Here is an 18,301-nt window from a genome sequence, read left to right as displayed (position 1 = left end):
CCCGGGCCCCGCGCTTTGCAGCTCCAACCGGAAGCGCCCGGGCCGCCCCGGGTCGGCACTCAGTTGCAGCCTCCGCAGCTGCGCCTCGGTTTCCGGCACGGTGCCCAGCAGCCTCACGGCAGCGTGAACTGCCAGGAGCACGGCGGACGAGCCTGGCTCCGAGCCCGCAGGCGCCGACGAACCGCCCGCCGGCGGGGCCATCTCTGGTCTGGCCAGTCCCGGTCCTCCGAGCCCACTTCCGTGGGCTGGGCGTCCGAGGCCTCCGCCGGCCGGAAACCCAGACCGTAAGCCTGAGGTTCCGCGCGGCGCGGGAGCGGCGGAGGGCTGCGATACAAACCCCGCCGAGCCCACCCGCCCGTCTTGCCTAGGGATGGACACGGACTATGTTCGGCCCTAGAATCGACAGGAAACCATGTGTGGAGTGGCCATACGAGCTGGTCATTGAGGCACAATTTCTGCGCCTCGCCTACGGACAGGGCGGCAGAGGTTGTGCCCAGGCTTGAGCACAAGCGGCCACCTCGCCACCAGCCACAGGCAAACACCGTCCCTTTCCCGGCCCCCCGCCCCTCAGGCCCAGAGACGGTGGACCGTCGGCCCGCCCCTTCGGCCACCGAGCGCTTCGCCCACACGGAGCTGTCTGCGTGAGGCCACGCCCAGAGCGGTTCTCCGTCAGGGGCGGAGCGTTCCAGGGCAGGCCAATGAGCATCGAGGAGAAAGGCGGGCTCGCACGTCCAGGCGAGTGATGAACAGCCGCTTCGGCCAGTAGGAATTTAAGAGAAGATGAGCGGCGGGCAAGGTTCCCAATGAGAATCAGCGCTCTGCATCCCAGAGGCTGGAGCGGGCCATTCAGAGGAGCGGGGCCGGACCTTGCGGACGCTTGTTGTTGTCCAGCTGAAGGAGGCGGAGGTCGCTCGCTTGCGCGCTCGGTCGCTGGGGCGATCTGTGGCGGTCGGCGGGCAGTCGGTCGCAGTCGTTGGCGCTGTCCAGGGGGGCGAGGCTATGTCGCGGTGGCAGCTCGGACGGGCCGGCAAGGCCGGGAGTAACGGGACGTCGTCGCGGAGCTTCTTCCCCCGGATACAGTGCGGCCCGAGCGGAGTCCAAGTCGCCGTCCTCTGGTCGTGAGGAGCCCACACTGCCCGGAGCCCCCATCTCTCGCGCTCTCCAGCACCGACGCCTCCTGACCCGACCCCGTCGGCCCTAGACCGGCCCGAACAGGTAGGTGTCCGCCCTGCGCCCGGCGGCCGGCCCCGGGCCTCCACTGCAGCGCCCTGCGGGCTTCGCGCCAGTGCGCGTGCGCCGGAGCGGCCGCGCTGCTCGTCGGGAAATGTAGTCCGCGGCTCGTCCGCCGGGAGCCTTGGGGTCGCCCGGGCGCGCTGCTCGTCGGGAAATGTAGTCCGCGGCTCGTCCGCCGGGAGCCTCGGGGTCGCGCGGAGGAGCACCTCGCGAGGCCCAGGTCGCAGCCCCGGATGCCCTCGCTGCCCTGGCACCTGTCGGGGTGGGGAGCCCGGCGGGGTCCGAGGGTGACTGCATCAGCCCTGTCTCCCCCAAACCTCCAGGGGCTTCTCGTGGCTGGGAGGGCCCTTCAGCCCGTCCCCGGACTCCTGTAGGATGCGGGGGGCGGGGGTGCCAGCTGGACCGCCAGGACTCAGGGGGCGGGGCGCAGGCCGGTGGCACGGAGCCGGCCAGGTGCAGCTTGTTTACAGCGTGTCCACTTCCTGGGGCTGGAGGGCCACCGCGGGGTCCAGAGGCGGATTCCCAGGCCTGGCCTCCTGCCTCTCGCAGCATCGCCCCTCGGAGCACGCAGCCTTTTCCTGCAGACGGAGCATGAAGCTTTTGGAGAACTCAAGCTTTGAAGCCATCAACTCACAGCTGACCGTGGAGACGGGAGATGCCCACATCATTGGCAGGTGAGCTGGGTTCTGGGTGGTCACCACCCTGGCTGTTGGTAACGTGATCCAGGGTCACACCTGCGCGCACACGCACCCCACCCCACCCCCGCAGGATTGAGAGCTACTCTTGCAAGATGGCAGGAGACGACAAGCACATGTTTAAGCAGTTCTGCCAGGAGGGCCAGCCCCACGTGCTGGAGGCCCTTTCCCCGCCACAGACCTCAGGGCTCAGTCCCAGCAGGTGAGTGTTGGGGGGGGGGGGTCCTGCCTGTGCCCAGGTGGGGAGAGGGGGTCAGTGCAGGGCTCGCTGACGTTACTCTGCTTACAGATTGAGCAAAAGCCAAGGAGGTGAGGACGAGGGTCCCCTTAGTGACAAGTGCAGCCGCAAGACTCTCTTCTACTTGATCGCGACGCTCAATGAGTCCTTCCGTCCTGACTACGATTTTAGCACAGCCCGCAGTCACGAGTTCAGTAGGGAGCCTAGCCTCAGCTGGGTGAGTAGGGCCGGGACCTGTGTCCTTGCAGAATCCACAGTGCCCCCACCCCGGTGCCCCAAGTGCCCATGGCCTGACAGGGACCTGCCCTAGGTGGTGAACGCTGTCAACTGCAGCTTGTTCTCGGCCGTGCGGGAGGACTTCAAAGCCCTGAAGCCACAGCTCTGGAATGCGGTGGACGAGGAGATCTGTCTGACTGAATGTGACATCTACAGGTAGGCTGGTGTGTCTGAAGGGGTCCCAGGCCAAGGCAGCACCAGAGGCCTCACTCCTCCTCTTGCCCCCTTCCCCAGCTACAACCCTGACTTGGACTCGGACCCCTTTGGGGAGGATGGCAGTCTCTGGTCCTTCAACTACTTCTTCTACAACAAGCGGCTGAAACGCATCGTCTTCTTTAGTTGCCGTTCTATCAGGTAGACATCCTTCTCTCCTACCTAGCTGTCCATGTTCTCACCCTGCTCCTGACTGGTCAGTTCCCTTTCTTCTCAAGCCTTGAGGGCTAGAGGAAATGACTTAAGAATGACCTCGCTTCTCTCCCAGTGGTTCCACGTATACCCGCTCAGAGACTGGCAACGAGCTGGACATGGAGCTGGGCGAGGCGGAGGAGGGCAGAGGCAGTGAAGGGGGTGCTGAGGAGACCCGCACTGTTGAAGAGGACAGGTGTGTGATGGTAGCTGTGGGTGGGGGCCTCCTGCCTGAGCATCTGGGTTTAACTTCTCAAGGCCTTTGTGTGTCTGCCTTTCTCCAGGGTTCAGGTGATCTGCATGTGATCAGGAGGAGCAGAGACCCCAGCTGCATCCATCGATTCCTGGACATGCCTGCTTGAGGGGCTTCCTCAACTGCTGGCCACAGCCCCAAGGCCACCCCCAGTCCTCTGGCTCTAGCCTGTCAACGTCCTCTTTGGGGCTGCACTGGAAACAGGTGGCCTGCTGGGAAGAGCAACTGCCCTGCCCAGATGAACTGGCACTACAGCAGGGACAACTGAACCACAGAGTTTATTTTTTTATTTTGTATGGGGCCAGCCCAGTCCTAACCCTTAACCCTTCACCCTTCACACTCCAGCTCCGAGAGAGAACCCCACTGCCAGTCCCAACTACAGGCCCCAGCGGTCACTGGCTCGGCCAGACCTGGCATCCACTTGTACCTCCACTTTGTCCATCTGGCCATGTGCACTGAGTGTCACTTTGCTGAAGCTCTTTTGTTTCCAATAAAAGTTTCTGTGACTTGAGTGCTGAGCTGGGGGCGGGGCAGCATGGGAGAAGGCGGGCGGGGGCGGGGCCGCTGCTTCAAGTATCTTAGCAACAGTTAGTGCCGGTGACCACTAGGTCCCCTGAAAGCGGTTGGTGACCTGAAAACTCGTAAAATGGGGTCGGAAGTTTTCAACGCAGACAGCCTCTTCCCAATGGAAGGCAACAACCAGGATCTGGACCTAGGCCTCTTTGAAGAAGACCCAGATCCTGGAGTGCTCGGGGAAAAGAATGGTGAGGCGGTGGGCCCTGCCTCAGGCGTCAGCCTCCGGAGAAGGCGCCGCCCCACGGCACTCCCCTAACCAGACCAGAAGTGGTCTCCAGGCTGCTCAGACTTGAGAGTTGGTGGCCTAATGCCATATGGTGATACCTCTTCCGCTTCCCGCACCCAGACTGCACGCTGTCAGAGACCACGCAGTTCCTGCGCATTTTCACCACCAGCCCGAGGTGGTGCACACTCACCCCACGCTCCAGGGCCCGCCAGCTGTGGTTGCTCCTGCGCGTCGGCCTCCACGACTTGGTGGAAAAGGTGTAGCCCCAAAGCCACCCCTCAGCCCCTTAGGTCCTCGCACCATCCTCCGTGCCCCGCCCACTTCTGTCAGGCGTTCCCCATGCAGGAGCATGCCCGTTACCCCAGTTGACCGCCTCACGAACCCGGTTCTCCATTGACCTCCGACCCACAGGAAAAGAGAGCCGAGCTGCTTGTGACGCGCTTGACACATGGGTTGGAGCCCCTGCGCCGCCTGGAACTGGAGGCCGGGCTGTGTGCGGTGGCACAGGACCCGCTAGGTGGACGCTTGGTGGTGCTGGACGGCAAAGGCTGCCTGCACCTCCACAGAGAGGATGGCTGGGCACGTGAGAAGCTGCTGAGTCCAGCCAAGATCACGGGGCTGGTGGCTGTGCCAAGCCCACTGGGCAATGTGGGCCGCTTTGTGGGCTGGGGGCCCGCGGGCCTAGTTATACTGGGGCCAGACCTTCACCTGCTGTGGCAGAGCACGCAGGAGGTGGGCGGGGTGCAGAGCCTTGAGCCCACATACTGCCTGCTGGTGCCCCCGAGACTTCTGGTCGTGGCCCAGGCAGGAGGTGGCCTGCAGCTCTGGAAGTTCTGCTCAGGTGGGCGCCTTCTGGTACCTCAAGGGCCTTGCCTGCAGCCACCACAGAGTGTCCATGGCTCCCTTACGTGTCTGGCTGCCAGGGCCTCGCAGCCCGCCCATTCCCCACGCTGCTTCGCGGCCTATGGCTCTACGGTTGTCGCTTTGGATCTGCACAGCTGGGCTCTTGTGGATGTGCGCCGGGACCTACACAAAACGTGAGGGCACGCAGGCTGGGGGCGCACGCTAGGCTCAGGGCCCAGCAAAGCAGCAGGCTAAGGGCCCCCCACCTCTGTGCCTGCAGCACCATTTCTGACTTGACGTACTGCGAGGAGGCGAAGGCCATGGTGACAGCTTCCCGTGACAGCACGGTGAAGGTGTGGGAAGTCGACTGGCAGATCCGAACAGTGTTCGTGGGTCACACAGGTGTGCCACACACAGGAGCTCTTGAATCAGATGTTCCTCTGCTACCCTGGCTTTTGAGCACCTCCGCGCTGGACTTACTGCTCCCCGCCTCTAGCCCCGCACCCCAGTGATTCGAGTTCTTCCGCAGGTCCGGTGACGGCTCTGGCGGTACTCCCAAACACTGCCCTGGTGCTGTCAGCCTCCCAGGACGGGACACTGCGCACATGGGACCTGGAGGCGGTCGCGCAGGTGGGCGAGGTAGCTCTGTGCTCTTGGGGCAGTGATACACCACCAGTGCAGGTGCGGACCCTGCTGGCCCCGGCCAGCCCGGGCTGGCCGGTGCTGGCGCTGAGCCGGTGCGGTGCCGAGCTGTGGCGCGTGCGTGAGCTCTACTCGCCGCTCGCGCAGCTGCCCGCGCCCATAGTCCACTTGCAGGTGGTGCCCGCTCTGCCCGCACAGCGGCACCCGCTGCTTCCCGTGCGCCTCGTGTGCTCCTGCGCCGACGGCTCGGTCTGCCTGCTGTCGGCCACCACGGGGCGCACGGTGACCGCGCTGCTGCTGGAGCCGGAGGACTGCGTCGTCGCCGTGGCCTACTGCCTGCCGCTGGAGGCGCTCTGGCTGCTGACGCGAGCCGGGCATCTGTTGCGCTCCAGCGCCGCGCGCTGCCCCATGGCGGTGCTTCATCGAGTGCAGCCCCCGCCGGCCCCTGAGCCGCAGCCCTGCTGCCTGCATCTCTACAGCCACCTGGAGGACCCCGTGGGCGCTCAGGCCTGTTGGAAGCTAGTGTGCCAGCACGGGGGCGAGCTGCCTCGCAGAGATGCGGTGTTGCTCCAGAAGGACAAGAACCGGTCCGCGCGGGAGCCAGCGAGGGCCGGGCAGGCGAGCAGGGGTGGGGCCCTACCAACGCTCCCACTGTTGCCTGCAGGTACCTGCCTGTCGTGGGACACACAGATGGTGCACTGTCCGTGCTTGAGTGGCACTCAGCACGAACTGTCTTTCACACAAAGGCACACAGCCCGGGTCCCGTCACCGCGATCGAATCCAGCTGGAACACAGTGGTGACTTCAGGTTAGTGTCCCCTCAGCCAGCTTGGCCACACGCTCAGGGCCCCTTCCTCTCTCCAAGGCCCGGCCTGCTCCCCACTCCAGGTGCAGACCTGACTGTGAAGATGTGGCGCGTGTTCCCCTACGCGGAGGACAGTCTGAGCCTGCTGCGCACCTTCTCCTGCTGTCACCCGGTGGTGGCACTGTGCATGCTGGGCACGCGCATCATCGTGGGCTTCGAGTCCCCAGACACCGCCACCTATGGTCTGGTCCAGTTAGTCCTGAGGAACCATTTGCGCTATGACCATCGGCCGCAGGACGACCCCTCAGATCCCATAACTGGTGAGCTCACAGGCCTCACTGGCCCCAGCCCCAGATGCACCGGTTTCTGACCTGACCACGTTCTTCTCAGGCCTATGCAGCTGTCCCACACTCAAGCTTTATGCATCCTCCAGCCTGGACTGCACCATCCGCATCTGGACCACCGAGAACCGTCTGCTGCGGTGGGGGCCCCTGCGGGGAGCTGGAGGTGGGACTGGAGGGAGGTGGTCCTGAGGACACCCTGCATGCTCCTGCTCCTGCCTCTGCGGAGAGTGTCTTGCCCCTGCATCCGTCTCAGTTTCCACCCTACGGAGCAGGCCTGGACTCGATCTGCGCACCCCACAGGCTGCTACAGCTGAGCGGCCCCCCCCAGGCCCTGACCTTCTGTAACGACAGTGGAGACCTGGTACTGGCCCTGGGCTCCCGCCTCTGTCTGGTGTCTCACAGGTCCTATCTGCCCACTTCCTACCTGGTCAAGGTGTGACATGTGGGTAGGGCCTGTGGTGAGGATCCAGGTCCCGAGGCCAGAGCTTCAGGCTCCTCCCTTCTGTTCAGAAGCTGTGCCGGGAGTCCCCTGGATTGGTGGATGACCCACCACTGCCACTGACCAGCCAATCATCTCTAACTTCCTCCCAGTTGCAGCGGTTGGCCAGCCTGCATGGGGTGACCAGACTCAGGTCTGCTGCGGCCTGGCCGGGACTCCCTGTAGGCCCCATCCAGCCCCCAGCATGAGGTCCCAGGGCTCTGAGATCTCAAGGGTCACTAGGCTTTTCCACTCCTGGCAGTCCCACTGCTGGTTTCTGGGGCCACCTGGGGCCCTGTTCATCCCCCTACACCTGTGCTCGTCTCTTCCCACAGCACGATGCTATCTTCCACTCATCATCAAAAGGCCAAGTTTCAGCAGTCAGTGCTGCAGGAGGTAGAGTGCTTCCTGTCCATCCGTCCCCTCTACCAAGTGCGTGTGACCCAGGCCTGCGTTCAGGCTCAGACCACACCCCTAGTCCTCAGGTCAAACCTGGGGTCCCATTGGTTGTCTGGATAGCACAAGACGAGGCTGAGGGGGAACATGGATGACCACTGCCCCCTCCCCAGGACTTGGAAGCCTTGGCTGCCCGGGACCAAGATCTTCAGAGACTAAGGTTGGGGCATGTGGTCCCTGTAGTCCGGGCCATGCCATCTTTGAAGCAGCGCCAAGAAGCTTTTGACAACTACCTGCGTCTGATCTATGGGCCTGGCCTGGTGGTAAGTGTGGGGCCTCCCAGAACTCAGACCCAGACCTCACCTCTGTTCTCAGTTCTCTGATGCCCCCATTGGCCATCCCCCACAGGAGTTACAGTCTAAAAGGCCTTCCCAGCAGTGGAGCTACATGACCCTCTCCACGGACTCCAGGACATTGCCCACCGCCAGCTCCTTCCATTGGTGGGCTGAGGACTTCATGAAAGGGCAGCCAATGCCCCCAGTCCTCCCCCCAAAGGACCTGGGCACACTGTGCCAGCGCCTGCTTCGTCCTCCCCGGGTCCCCTTACCCCTTGTCCCAGCCTCCAGGGAGGTTCACAGCCAGGCATCACAGGTGAGAGACCGCCCCCCCCCCCCATGCCTCTGCACTGCCCAGGACATCCTACCCACCTCTTCTCCTCCTGCATCCAGCTGTTGGCCAAGTCCTCGCTGAGCTGCAGTCTGGGACTCAGCCTAGACCTGCAGCTGCAGTCAGATCACTTCTGGAAGGGGGCACAGGTGTTCTTGGAAACCCTGCCCTCTGACCTGCCAAAAAAGGTGAGGATTCCAAGCAGGTGAGGGCCCTGCCTGGAGGTGGAGCTGCAGGGATGCTGCGGTCTTCAGTGAGCTTTGAGCCCTCATCCCATACTCAGATCCTGAGAAGGAGACACCCCAAAGAGCTTCACAGCAGCCCCCAGGGCTTCTTCCCTGCTGCCATCCAGACCCCAAACCAGGTAAGACCTCTCTTGATTTTCCTGCTAGGTACCGTTGTTCACAGTTTCGCTTTGCTACACGGGAGCTGAGGAGGTCTAGTCCACAGGCGGCTGTGCTGTTAACCCAAAGGCAGAGTGTCTCTGACAGCTGGAGTCCCCCAGTAATGCTGACTGAGGGAAGAGGATGGACATTCTCCTCCCACGCCATTTGCAACCTGCGAGAAGCCCCTGGAGGGTCACTGTGAGTCAGTTCCAACCTGACAGCAATGCGGCAGTGATCCTGAGAGAGCCTTTACTTGCCCACGTGCAGCCCAGAGGACCAGGGCCTAGTCCCCTCATCTCAATGCCAAGTCCAGGGGCAGCTGCCCTGTGGGGACAGCCCCCTGCTGCTTTGGGAACCAGCACCTCCTTGGCTCAGCCCAGCCAGGCCCTGGTCTCCCAGTGGCTGTGACATTGAGCTGTGCCTGCACACCCCCCACCTTGGGAATGTGACAGGTGTGGGTGTGCAACCCACAGCTTTCCCATTGCCCACTCCAGGTGCTTGGGTAGGCCACGGACCCTCGTGGGTGGCTTTTAAAGCGTGTTGTGTATCAGGAGGGTAGGAGCCCATCCACTCTTGGGCGTGAAGTGGGGGGAGCCACTCTCGAGAAGGGTGGAGGGTCTCTGGGCCTCTAACCTGCCTCTGCCACATCCACATCCTCCTCCCACCCAGAAGCTGAGGCTGCAGCCCATCCTTTCCTCGAGCTTCATCCCCAACTCGGTCGTGCTGCAGCACCTGTGGCAGCAGGAGGAGATGGGGGGCCTTGGAACCCTTGTCCACCTCTCCCCAGATGACAGGCACAAGGCAAGCTGTTGGTCTGAGGAGCATCCCTGGTGGTGGGCAGGAAGGGCCTGGTCTGTGCAGCCAGCCTCACCTCTTCTGTCCATAGCCCAGAGCCAGCTGGGACAACCTGCGGCTGAGCCAGACCACCAGAAGGCGTTCCTCCAGGTGGCAGCACAGGCTGCTCCACCTGCTGGAAGAGAAGCTGGAGGTGGAGGATGAGGAAGAGGAGGTTGAGGAAGAAGACAAGGAAGAGGAGGGAGAAGATTGGATCCAGGTCCAGACCTTCCACAGCTGGCAAATGTCAGGCTCCAAAGAGTCGTTGCAGGGATCAGAGTCAGAGGCTAAGGTAGGAACCCTGCCAGGGTGGGCAGGTGGGCTGTGAGCCCTGGGCAAACCTACACTGCGTGCCTTCCCCAGAGCATACCGCCTCCTGGACCCCACACCTCCCACTTCTCCACGCGTCACCGCCTCCGCCACCGGAGCTCGCCTTGGGAGAAGCGCCTGGCTCACCTGCCCGGTTTCCTGCAGTACTTCGTCAGCCAGAACTGGTTCAAAAAGCTCTTCCCCACTTTCACCCTGGAGGTGTGTCGGGCCTGCTGACAGGCAGCAGAGGGGCAGAGGGCAGGGCAGCAACAGTAGCACCTGTCAGCACCGATTTTGCAGGCTTACCCTGAGATGAGCACAGTGGAGGGCCTGGCCTCTCTACTCATGGACCTGCTGGAGGGGGCTTCGTGGGATGAAGGTGTCCACATCCTGGCAGCTCTGCTGAGACTGCTGCCGGAAGTGAGCGGTGACCTGTGTCGGCATCTGCAGGGCATCCTGGTGCACTTGCTCAACCTGGACCAGCCTCCCAGCCTCCAGGTGTGCTCCCCCGTCCTGCGCCCCACAATGGCCACACTCTCCTCGTTCTGTCCTCACCTTGCACACTGACCACCCTCTCTGCCCCCACCCTTCCTGCTCTGACAGCCCTCTGCCCCACCCCCGCCTCGCACCCCACCCCTGCACTGACAGCCCTCTGCCCCCCACTCAGGACCGGACGCAGAAGCAGTTTGTGATGCTGGCCTTGCAGCTGCTCCTGGCCTGCACCCTGGAGTCTCGAGACGTGGTACTGGAGCTCCTGTCCTACTTCCTCTACTCACCTGCCGAATGCCAGTGAGCCCCACAGGCCCCCTGCCCCTCTCTCCTGCTGGCTGAAGACCTCTGTCAGCCTCCCACTGAGCTACAGACCTCTCACCCAGGGCTGAACTCAGGAAGCTGCTGTATGCCTTAGGCCTCCAGGACCCACAGGGCATCTTGTTCAAGGAGATGAAGACCTGGGTCCCAGGCAGCCAAATGGACTCCAAAGCCTGGCTGCGCAATTGCTGCCACCAGAAGCTAGAGGATATGGTCCAGAACTTGCAGGTCGAGACTGGCCGGACCTGGGTAGGGGGTTGAGACTTCCTTCCCACTCAGATTTTCCTGAAGTCCAGGTGGGAGGGCCAGGTGAGGCCAGCAGGCTCCGATGCCTTCCTGGCCCTCTCACCATCATGGTCTCTCAGAATCTCACAGATGTTCTCAGACTGCCTGAAGAGGAGCCTCAGGCTTGGAGGCAGGACAGCACCTTAAAGAGCACCCTGTCGAGGGCAGGACAGCCTCTTCCTTGGGCTGTGACACCACCAGAGGACACCATAGAGGCACGTCTTGGCTCAGCTGCCTCCTCCGCCGATGGAAGGCTCGAGTCTGTTCGTGATGATAATAGGGCTCTTGGAAAAGTCCCTCCCCAAGGTGAGCATGTGGCATCTCCTTATGTCCTGGGGATGTGTTGGACCATCTTCTGGCTGCACTCACACATCTCTGGATCCCTTGCAGTAGAGCTGGGAACAGCCCCTCAGAAGTCACTGACCAAGCCATCCCTGGTGCAGCAGAGCCGCTGGCACACCCGGCAGACTCTCTCAGATTCACTACAAGCCTTCCACATGGTGCCTGAGGTTTTGGCACGCTCCGTGCCTGCCAAGGCACAGGATCTGTCAAAGATGTTCGAGCAGATGCACGGGGTGGGCTTGCATGGCCTGCAGCTGCCTCTCGAGCAGACCCAGTGGTCGCAAGCACAGCTGATGGACATGGAGTACATTGATGCACTCAACCTCTTCTGTGAGCGGCAGCTAGCGCAGCAGTGGGGTCTGCGGCAGGAGGAGCCCAAGACTGAGACCAAGCACGAGTCCCCAGTCAGACATGTACCCAACACTGTGGTGCCACAGCCCCTGGACCGCCGGTGCGTGCCTGGTGGGGGCAGTGGATGAGCCCTCGGGAGGGCAGACTCAGCAAATCTATCCAAACTGCCTCCTTTTCTGCCAGGTACCATCCTGTCCCCCGCCTCCAGGAGCCCCAGGTCCAGATCCCAAGAGGTCAGTGTGTGACGGGATGGAGAGTAAGCCTGCCCTTCTGCAGCTCAGCTCGTCCCACTAGGTGCCAGTCCCACCCTCTCCCACCTTGCCCCACTGCCTGCCCTCAGGCCGGAAGCAGCCCTGGCTCTGTGCAGGTGGCCCTCTGCGTCTGCTGAAGCTCCCACTGCCCCGGGTGGAGCCACAGCCTTTCCCTCCTGACTGGCCAATGCCAGCCCGCCCACTCCCCCCGCTGCTCCTGCAGCCCTCCCTGCAACGCTACTTTGTACCTGACAAGGCAGACCCGGACAAGTACAGCTGACCTGGGGGCTCCCAGCGCCCCTAGTCCAGATGATACACACCAGGGCTTGGGCTGGAATAAAGTCCTGAGGCTGCAGCCAGCGAACTGGGTGCTATCTCCATCTTTAGGGGCACTGGGGTGGGTAGGGCAATGAACTTGTGTCCTGAACTCTGGCAACCAAACACATGTGGAGGCAGGAGCTGGGCAGTGGGGCCTAGCCTAGCAGGGAGCCTGAGAGTCACCTGTAGAGGAGCACTGCCCTCGGGGGGTGGGGGTGGTGATGAGGCATGACCAGTGGGGTGTCAGTAGCTGGGGGCACAGGTCTGCAGGTGTTTCTCTGGTTCAGGTTGAGTGGTAAGACATTCAGGGGGTAATCTGGGTGGCTGCAGGGCTGTGGTCCTCTGACCTGGGTGAGACAAGGACCATGCTGGAACCTGGCTCTGTGTCACTGGATGAGCAAACTGCAAAAGGGGCTGCCAGTGCTGGACAGGGTCCTGGCTGGCTTGGCTGGCTGTTCTATTGCTGGGCAGAGCCTGTTCTGCTGGGCTGTCTGAGCAGCCAGTTCCTCTCCTGTCGGTCTCTCTCTACACTGCTCTCCATGAGTCTCTTCTTTATGACATTAGAATTTACCTCCTATACCTGGCCCCAACTCTGCCCAGCCCCCAAATGCAGACTTTCATTGGGGGGGGTGTGGCTTTTAAAACTGGAAACATGGAGATGTAGGGAAGAACACAAAACAGGTCACAAAAAGCATTGACAAAGGAAAATATTGATGTATTTATTAATATATGCCTCCATAGAGTTATTTTCTTGATTAGGAAATCTGTTCACAAAGGAAAATACTAACATTTAATAATACTTCATCAGACATACTTTGGGCATATTGCTTTGTTCTTGTTATGTGCTGTCGAGTCGGAACTGACCCATAGCTAACCTTCTGGTGGGTTTTCAGAGGCAGTTAATCACACGGGAGGAGACTGTCAGTCCTCCAGCAGAGCTGGTGGATTCAGTCTGCGCACCTGTGAGATTGCAGTGCAGCTTCTTGCCAATAAGAGAGGCTTTTCCTTGGGGAAGGACATCATGCTTGAAAAGGTAAAGGGACAGCAAAGGAAAGGGTGGCCCTCAACCAGGTGGGCTGAAACAGTAACTGCAGCAAGGGGCTGGAGTGTGTTAGTGATTGTAAGGATGGCACAGGATCGGTCAGGTTCAGATCTGTTCGTACGGTCACTGTGAGGGTAGTACTTGACTCAACAGCACTGATCTAACAATAACAATACACAGTTATGGTGGTGGCTTAGTGCGTAATATGCCAGGCCCTAATCAAAAGGTTAATGGTTCAAATACACAAGAACTACCTGGAAGAAAAATGGGATGTTTCCTTCCATAGGGACTTGTTGTTAGGTGTCGTTAAGTCAAGTGCATCTCACAGCAACCCTCTGAATAGCTACCCTGAACCCTGTCTATCCTGTGCCATCGTTACCATCTCGGAAATACTCAAGCTCATTGCTGAAGTCACCATGTCAGTCCATCTCATTGAAGTTCTTCCTCTCCTTTGCTGATCCCTGTCTTTTCAAGCATGATGTCCCTCTCCAATGAGTAGCCTTGACCTGCTACATGTACAAAGTATGGGAGACTTAGAGTCTTGGGGACCTGATGGAGCACACTATTGACACAGCGACAATGCTTAGGGAAGCAGATCAGTAACACATAGTTATCTCCTAAAATGTCTCAATATCACAGACGGAATTAACAAAACACTGACATAGTTATTATACATGCTAATATTGTGTTCTGTCTTCCAAATTTGCTAGCATAGACTAGCATGCAGGTCCGGGGCTGGATGTTATTGTTGTTGTTATTGTGTGCCATTGAGTCGCTTGTGACTCATAGCGACCCTATGTTCAAGAGCCCTAAATGCTGTTCTATCCGATGCCAACCTCGCTGTCTCAAACACACTCATTCCTACCACTCCACTCACAGAATTGATCCATCTCATCCAAGGTCTTCCTCTCCTGCGCTGTCCCTCCACTCTCCCAAACATGATGTCCCTCTCCAAGGACCAGTCCCTCCTTGCAAAATGCCCAAAGTATGTCAGACGAAGTGTCAGAATCCTTGACTCCAGGGAACATTCTGGCTTCACCCTCTCCAGGACAAACCTGTTTGTTCTCCTAGCAGTCCATGGTATATTCAACACTCTTCTCCAGCACTACAGCTCAAAGGCATCAATTCTCTTTCTATTATCCCTATTCACTGTCCAACTCTCCGATGCATAGCACATAATTGCAAAGACTATAGGCTGGACCAGGCACACCTTAGTCTCCAGCCTGACGTCGTTGCACTTCAGTACTCTTGAGAGGTCCCTCACAGCTGACTTTCCCAATGCAATTCATCTCCTGATTTCCTGGCTGCTGGAACCAAGTAAACTAAAACTGTTAACTATCTCAATCTCTTCACCATCCATACTGATGCTGCCAATTGGCCCAGTGGTGAGAATCTTTGTTTTCTTGATGTTGAGCTTCAATCCATATGGAAGACTGCAGTCCTTGACCTTCTGCAGCAAGTGCCTCAGGTCAAGTTTGCTGAAATTGGTATTCTGTGAATTCCTGGAGCCTTATTTTTTGCCCATGCCTTCAGTGCAACTTTGACGTCTTCCTTCAGAACCATTAGTTCTTGGTCATATACAACTTCCTGAAATGGTTTAGTGTCAACCAGTGACTGTATACATTCCTCTTCTTTTAGCTCCTTCTGCTGGTTCCTGCATTACTCAATATTTTGCCTGTAGAAAAGTCAGTAATGGAATAGGAGGCTGGAGTTTTTACTCTTCAGTTCTTTGAGCTTGCAAAACGCCTAGCAAGTTCTTGCTTTTTATTTTTCTAACTCCAGATCTGCACATTATATTTTGCTTTGTTTTCTAGTGCTGCCCTTTGAGATCTTCTGCTTCTCTCTCTCATTTCTTCCTTTTACTTTGTTGTTGTTAAGTGCTGTCGAATCAACTCTGACTCATAGTGACCCTCTGTACAACAGCTCTGAACCCTGCTCTATCCTGAGCCAATCTGATCATCTCTGATACACTGACCCCCATTGCCTTAGTCATTATGTCATTTCATCTCATCCGGGGTCTTCCTTCCTCTCCTGTGCTGTCCTCCACCCTTCCAAGCATGATGTCCTTCTCCAAGGACCAGTTCTTCCTGTCCATGTGCCCAAAGTATCTGAGATGGAGCTTCAAAATCCTTGCCTCCAGGGAGCACCCTGCTTTCACCATCTCCAGGATGGCAGTCCTTGGTATGTTCAGTACTTTTCTCTAGCACCACAACTCAATGGTATCAATTTTTCTTCTATCATCTTTATTCATTGTCCATCTCTCTGATGTGTAGCAAGTAATTGTGAAGACCATGGCTTGGATCAGCGTCTTAGTCTCTAGACTGACAACAAATGCTTTAGGTCCTCTTCACTTTCAGCAAGCACAAGTTTCAGAGTCCTTTCCGACATTCTGGTCATTTCTTGACAGGAAAACAAATGTGCGGCGGGTGGGAGGGGGGAAGCCAACACTCCAGAATGGGTACTTTGAAAAGTAATCAGTTAAAATAGCATGCGTGTAGATGTATATGAGGTAGTGTGCATCAGAATCAACTGCGTAGGACTGCTGTCTGTCAGTAAGACTGGCCATCCACTACTGAAATAGCAGGCCCTCCAAAGCCCTGTGAAACCACTGGAACATTGGTCACCATGGTGCCAGAAGAGGCCCTCGTGCTGGGAGGCACTTACAATGTGACTAGGGAAGAGGTGCCTCATCAAACTAGACTCCAGCTCAATAACACTGACGGAGGAAAGCTTTCACCCAATGAAGCACCTTCATTTGCTCATGTGGCATCAAAATAGAAGAAACAGCTGCCAAGTGGCACAATGACTGCATCAATGGGCTTGAGCATGGTGGCAGTTAGGAAGAGGGCACAGGATAGGGCTAGGATTCAGTTTCTTGTTCTTGGGGTCACTATGACTTGAGGTTAACTCCATGGTACCTACCAGCAACTTCTAACAATACAAACACATGTACAGGTGTGTGTGAAGTTTCTCTGCCTATTATGAATCAGAAAAAAAGCAGGTTAAGTCATGATAAACCTCCACAATGTTTATCAGATGGAATAGGGTCACAAAAGTGGGCATCAAAACATGAGGATGTAGAGGCAGAAACTGATGATTGCTGGGGCAGAGTCACCTCAGGGATCTGGACATCTGTGTTCCTGCAGAGACTCCACTCAATATACCCTTGAAAAGGGCACACCCAGGCTTGAGGCTACATGGAGAAAGTATGTTGAAAACAACATAAAACTGGAAATGGCCCAACTGTCCATCATCTTAGGAATTGATGGGTAAGTGGTGACAAATCACGCAGTAGAACTCTCTCTGGTGACAAAAAGGACAGACTGGGACCATTTGCAAGAATATGCATGAATTTTAAGCCCACTGCTGAGTGAAAGATTCTGTCATTTATAGAGTTTAGGAAGGAAAAAAGTGGAATTATCAAGAAACACATAATTAGGTGGTACAATTCCAAGCCAAGACATCTCTCTGAAATTAAAATTTAATTGGTTATCTCTCTTAGCATTTTGATGTATATGTCATATGCCATGAAATTCTCCCACCAAAGTGCAGCTCCATAGTTTATAGTGTGTGCTCTGTTGTACAGCAATCTGATTATTCACAATCTAACTTGAGATAATTTTCATCACACCAAAAAGAAACTCTACCTATTAAAAGTTACTTCCCAACTCTTCAGTCCTCAGGCCCAGGCAAACAAAATCTACTTCCTGTGACTTTGCCTTGTCTGTGTATGTCGTCCGAATGGACTTGTGCCATACACGGCCTTTTGTGATGGCTCCTTTCATTTTCTTATTGTGTCCCAGGTCATAGCAGACATCAGCACTTCATTTCTTTTTTTGGCAGAACATACACTGAGTTGAGTAGTGAACACAGTCACTGTCAGAAGCCTGGCAGTTTAAATCTATCCACAGACAACTGGGAAGACAGGCTGGTGGTCCCCTTTGAAAGGCCACAGCTTCAGATGCTCCGTGGAGCAGTTCTCAGCACACCTGGGGTCATTGTGCACTGGTATTGACTGACCCCAACCCTATTCCTCATGCTCACACATCACATTCATCCATCCACTTACCAGCTAGCTGGTGGACTCTGGAGTTGTTTCTCATTTTGGATACTATAAGTAGTGCTCTTTTGAAATTTGTGTTCAGGTTTTTGTAAGAACATGAGATTTGAATTCTTTTGAGTATGTGCCTTTCAAAAGACTTGCTTCATATCTTACCTTTTTTTAAAATGGAATTTAATTTTATTATTTTTTTTATGTGTATACTGTCAAATCGGATCTAACTGGTACAGAAGATTGCCCCTCCTTCTCCAGCAGAGCATCTGGTGGATTTGAACCAAACGCCTCTGGGACTGCAGTACAGCTTCTTGCCACTAGGCCACCAGAGCGCCCTCATATCTTACTTTTAAAGGAATTCTTCCCACCCCATTACTTTCCTACCAGCAATGCTGGAGGCTTCCAGTTTCTTTACATCATCACCCACATTTTCATTATTCCATCCTAGGGACTTGCTATCCATGTTTGCCACCCTCTCTACTGCAGAGTTCTGGTGGCCGAGTGGCAAGAAGCTGTGCTGCAATCCTGAAGGCACGTGGTTTGAATCCATCAGCCGCTCTGTGGGAGAAGGATGGGAAATCTCCTGTGCGGTTAAATGCCTCTGAAAACCTGCCAGAGGGTCAGTTCTGATTTGACAGTACACAACAACAACAACACTTTAGGAACTATAAGGTCTGGAAGAAAACTGAATGAGGGACCCTGAACCTTAAGCTGCATTGTTGTTAGGTGCCATTAAGTACAACTCATAGAGACCCTGTGAACAACAGATCTGAACCCTGTCCTATCCTGTGTCATTACTGTCCCTAAATCAGGAAGGTGTGTGTCAGGGCTGCACCCTTCCTCTACACCTATTCAATCTGAGGATAAGCAATAATTCAAGAGGACGGATTCTATGAAGAAGAGTGTGGCATCAGACTTGGAACAACAACTTGTGTTAATTAAGATGACACACCCTTGCTTGTTTAAAGTGGACTTGAAAGGCTTGCAGCAGCCCATCAAGGTTCCAGTCTTCAATATAGATTACATCTCAACATCAAGAAAACAAAAATTCCATCCAACCATTGGCCTGCCAGCTCACCCATTGGCCTCTCTACTGGGTGCTAACAAAGCTCTCATCGCTTCTTTACTTGGTCTGTGTCTGTCTCTCTTTCTATGTCTTGGCAGCTGCCAGCCGGCGGACAGCATGGCCATTCCAGCCTCCCACACTGAGGCCAGGCCTACTCCCCTCCCCGTCATACCCTCCC

General features: G+C 56.9%; 3 protein-coding genes and 1 pseudogene across 3 annotated transcripts in view; 3 read left to right on the top strand and 1 right to left on the bottom strand.

The window, feature by feature from the left end:
• Nucleotides 1-201, bottom strand: part of SHARPIN (SHANK-associated RH domain interactor) — a 4,397-nt gene extending 4,196 nt beyond the window's left edge. The window contains exon 1 of the mRNA XM_006879423.1: nt 2-201. Coding sequence (XP_006879485.1) covers nt 2-201 — 200 coding nt within the window. The remainder of the gene's footprint in view (nt 1) is intronic.
• A 1,623-nt stretch (nt 202-1,824) lies between these two features.
• Nucleotides 1,825-3,611, top strand: MAF1 (MAF1 homolog (S. cerevisiae)). The gene is made up of 7 exons (XM_006879422.1): nt 1,825-1,907; nt 2,002-2,130; nt 2,218-2,383; nt 2,477-2,598; nt 2,677-2,796; nt 2,924-3,043; nt 3,446-3,611. The coding sequence occupies exons 1-7, from the start codon at nt 1,825-1,827 to the stop codon at nt 3,609-3,611; spliced, it is 906 nt and encodes a 301-aa protein (XP_006879484.1).
• A 2,184-nt stretch (nt 3,612-5,795) lies between these two features.
• On the top strand, nt 5,796-7,222 carry LOC102877570 (annotated as a pseudogene).
• A 130-nt stretch (nt 7,223-7,352) lies between these two features.
• KIAA1875 (KIAA1875 ortholog) lies at nt 7,353-11,923 on the top strand. The gene is made up of 15 exons (XM_006879421.1): nt 7,353-7,445; nt 7,583-7,732; nt 7,818-8,060; nt 8,138-8,263; nt 8,359-8,439; nt 9,131-9,262; nt 9,348-9,587; nt 9,659-9,823; nt 9,905-10,102; nt 10,272-10,393; nt 10,480-10,663; nt 10,780-11,005; nt 11,090-11,492; nt 11,576-11,625; nt 11,733-11,923. Exons 1-15 carry the CDS (start codon nt 7,353-7,355, stop codon nt 11,921-11,923), a joined length of 2,604 nt encoding a protein of 867 aa, XP_006879483.1.
• The last annotated feature ends 6,378 nt before the right edge of the window (nt 11,924-18,301 follow it).

Source organism: Elephantulus edwardii, unplaced genomic scaffold (assembly GCF_000299155.1).
Source record: "Elephantulus edwardii isolate Elephantulus edwardi_28Jun2011 unplaced genomic scaffold, EleEdw1.0 scaffold00003, whole genome shotgun sequence".
Taxonomy (NCBI): Eukaryota; Metazoa; Chordata; class Mammalia; order Macroscelidea; family Macroscelididae; genus Elephantulus; species Elephantulus edwardii.
Note: the sequence above shows the minus strand (reverse complement) of the source record. Positions and strands in the feature narration are given on the sequence as shown.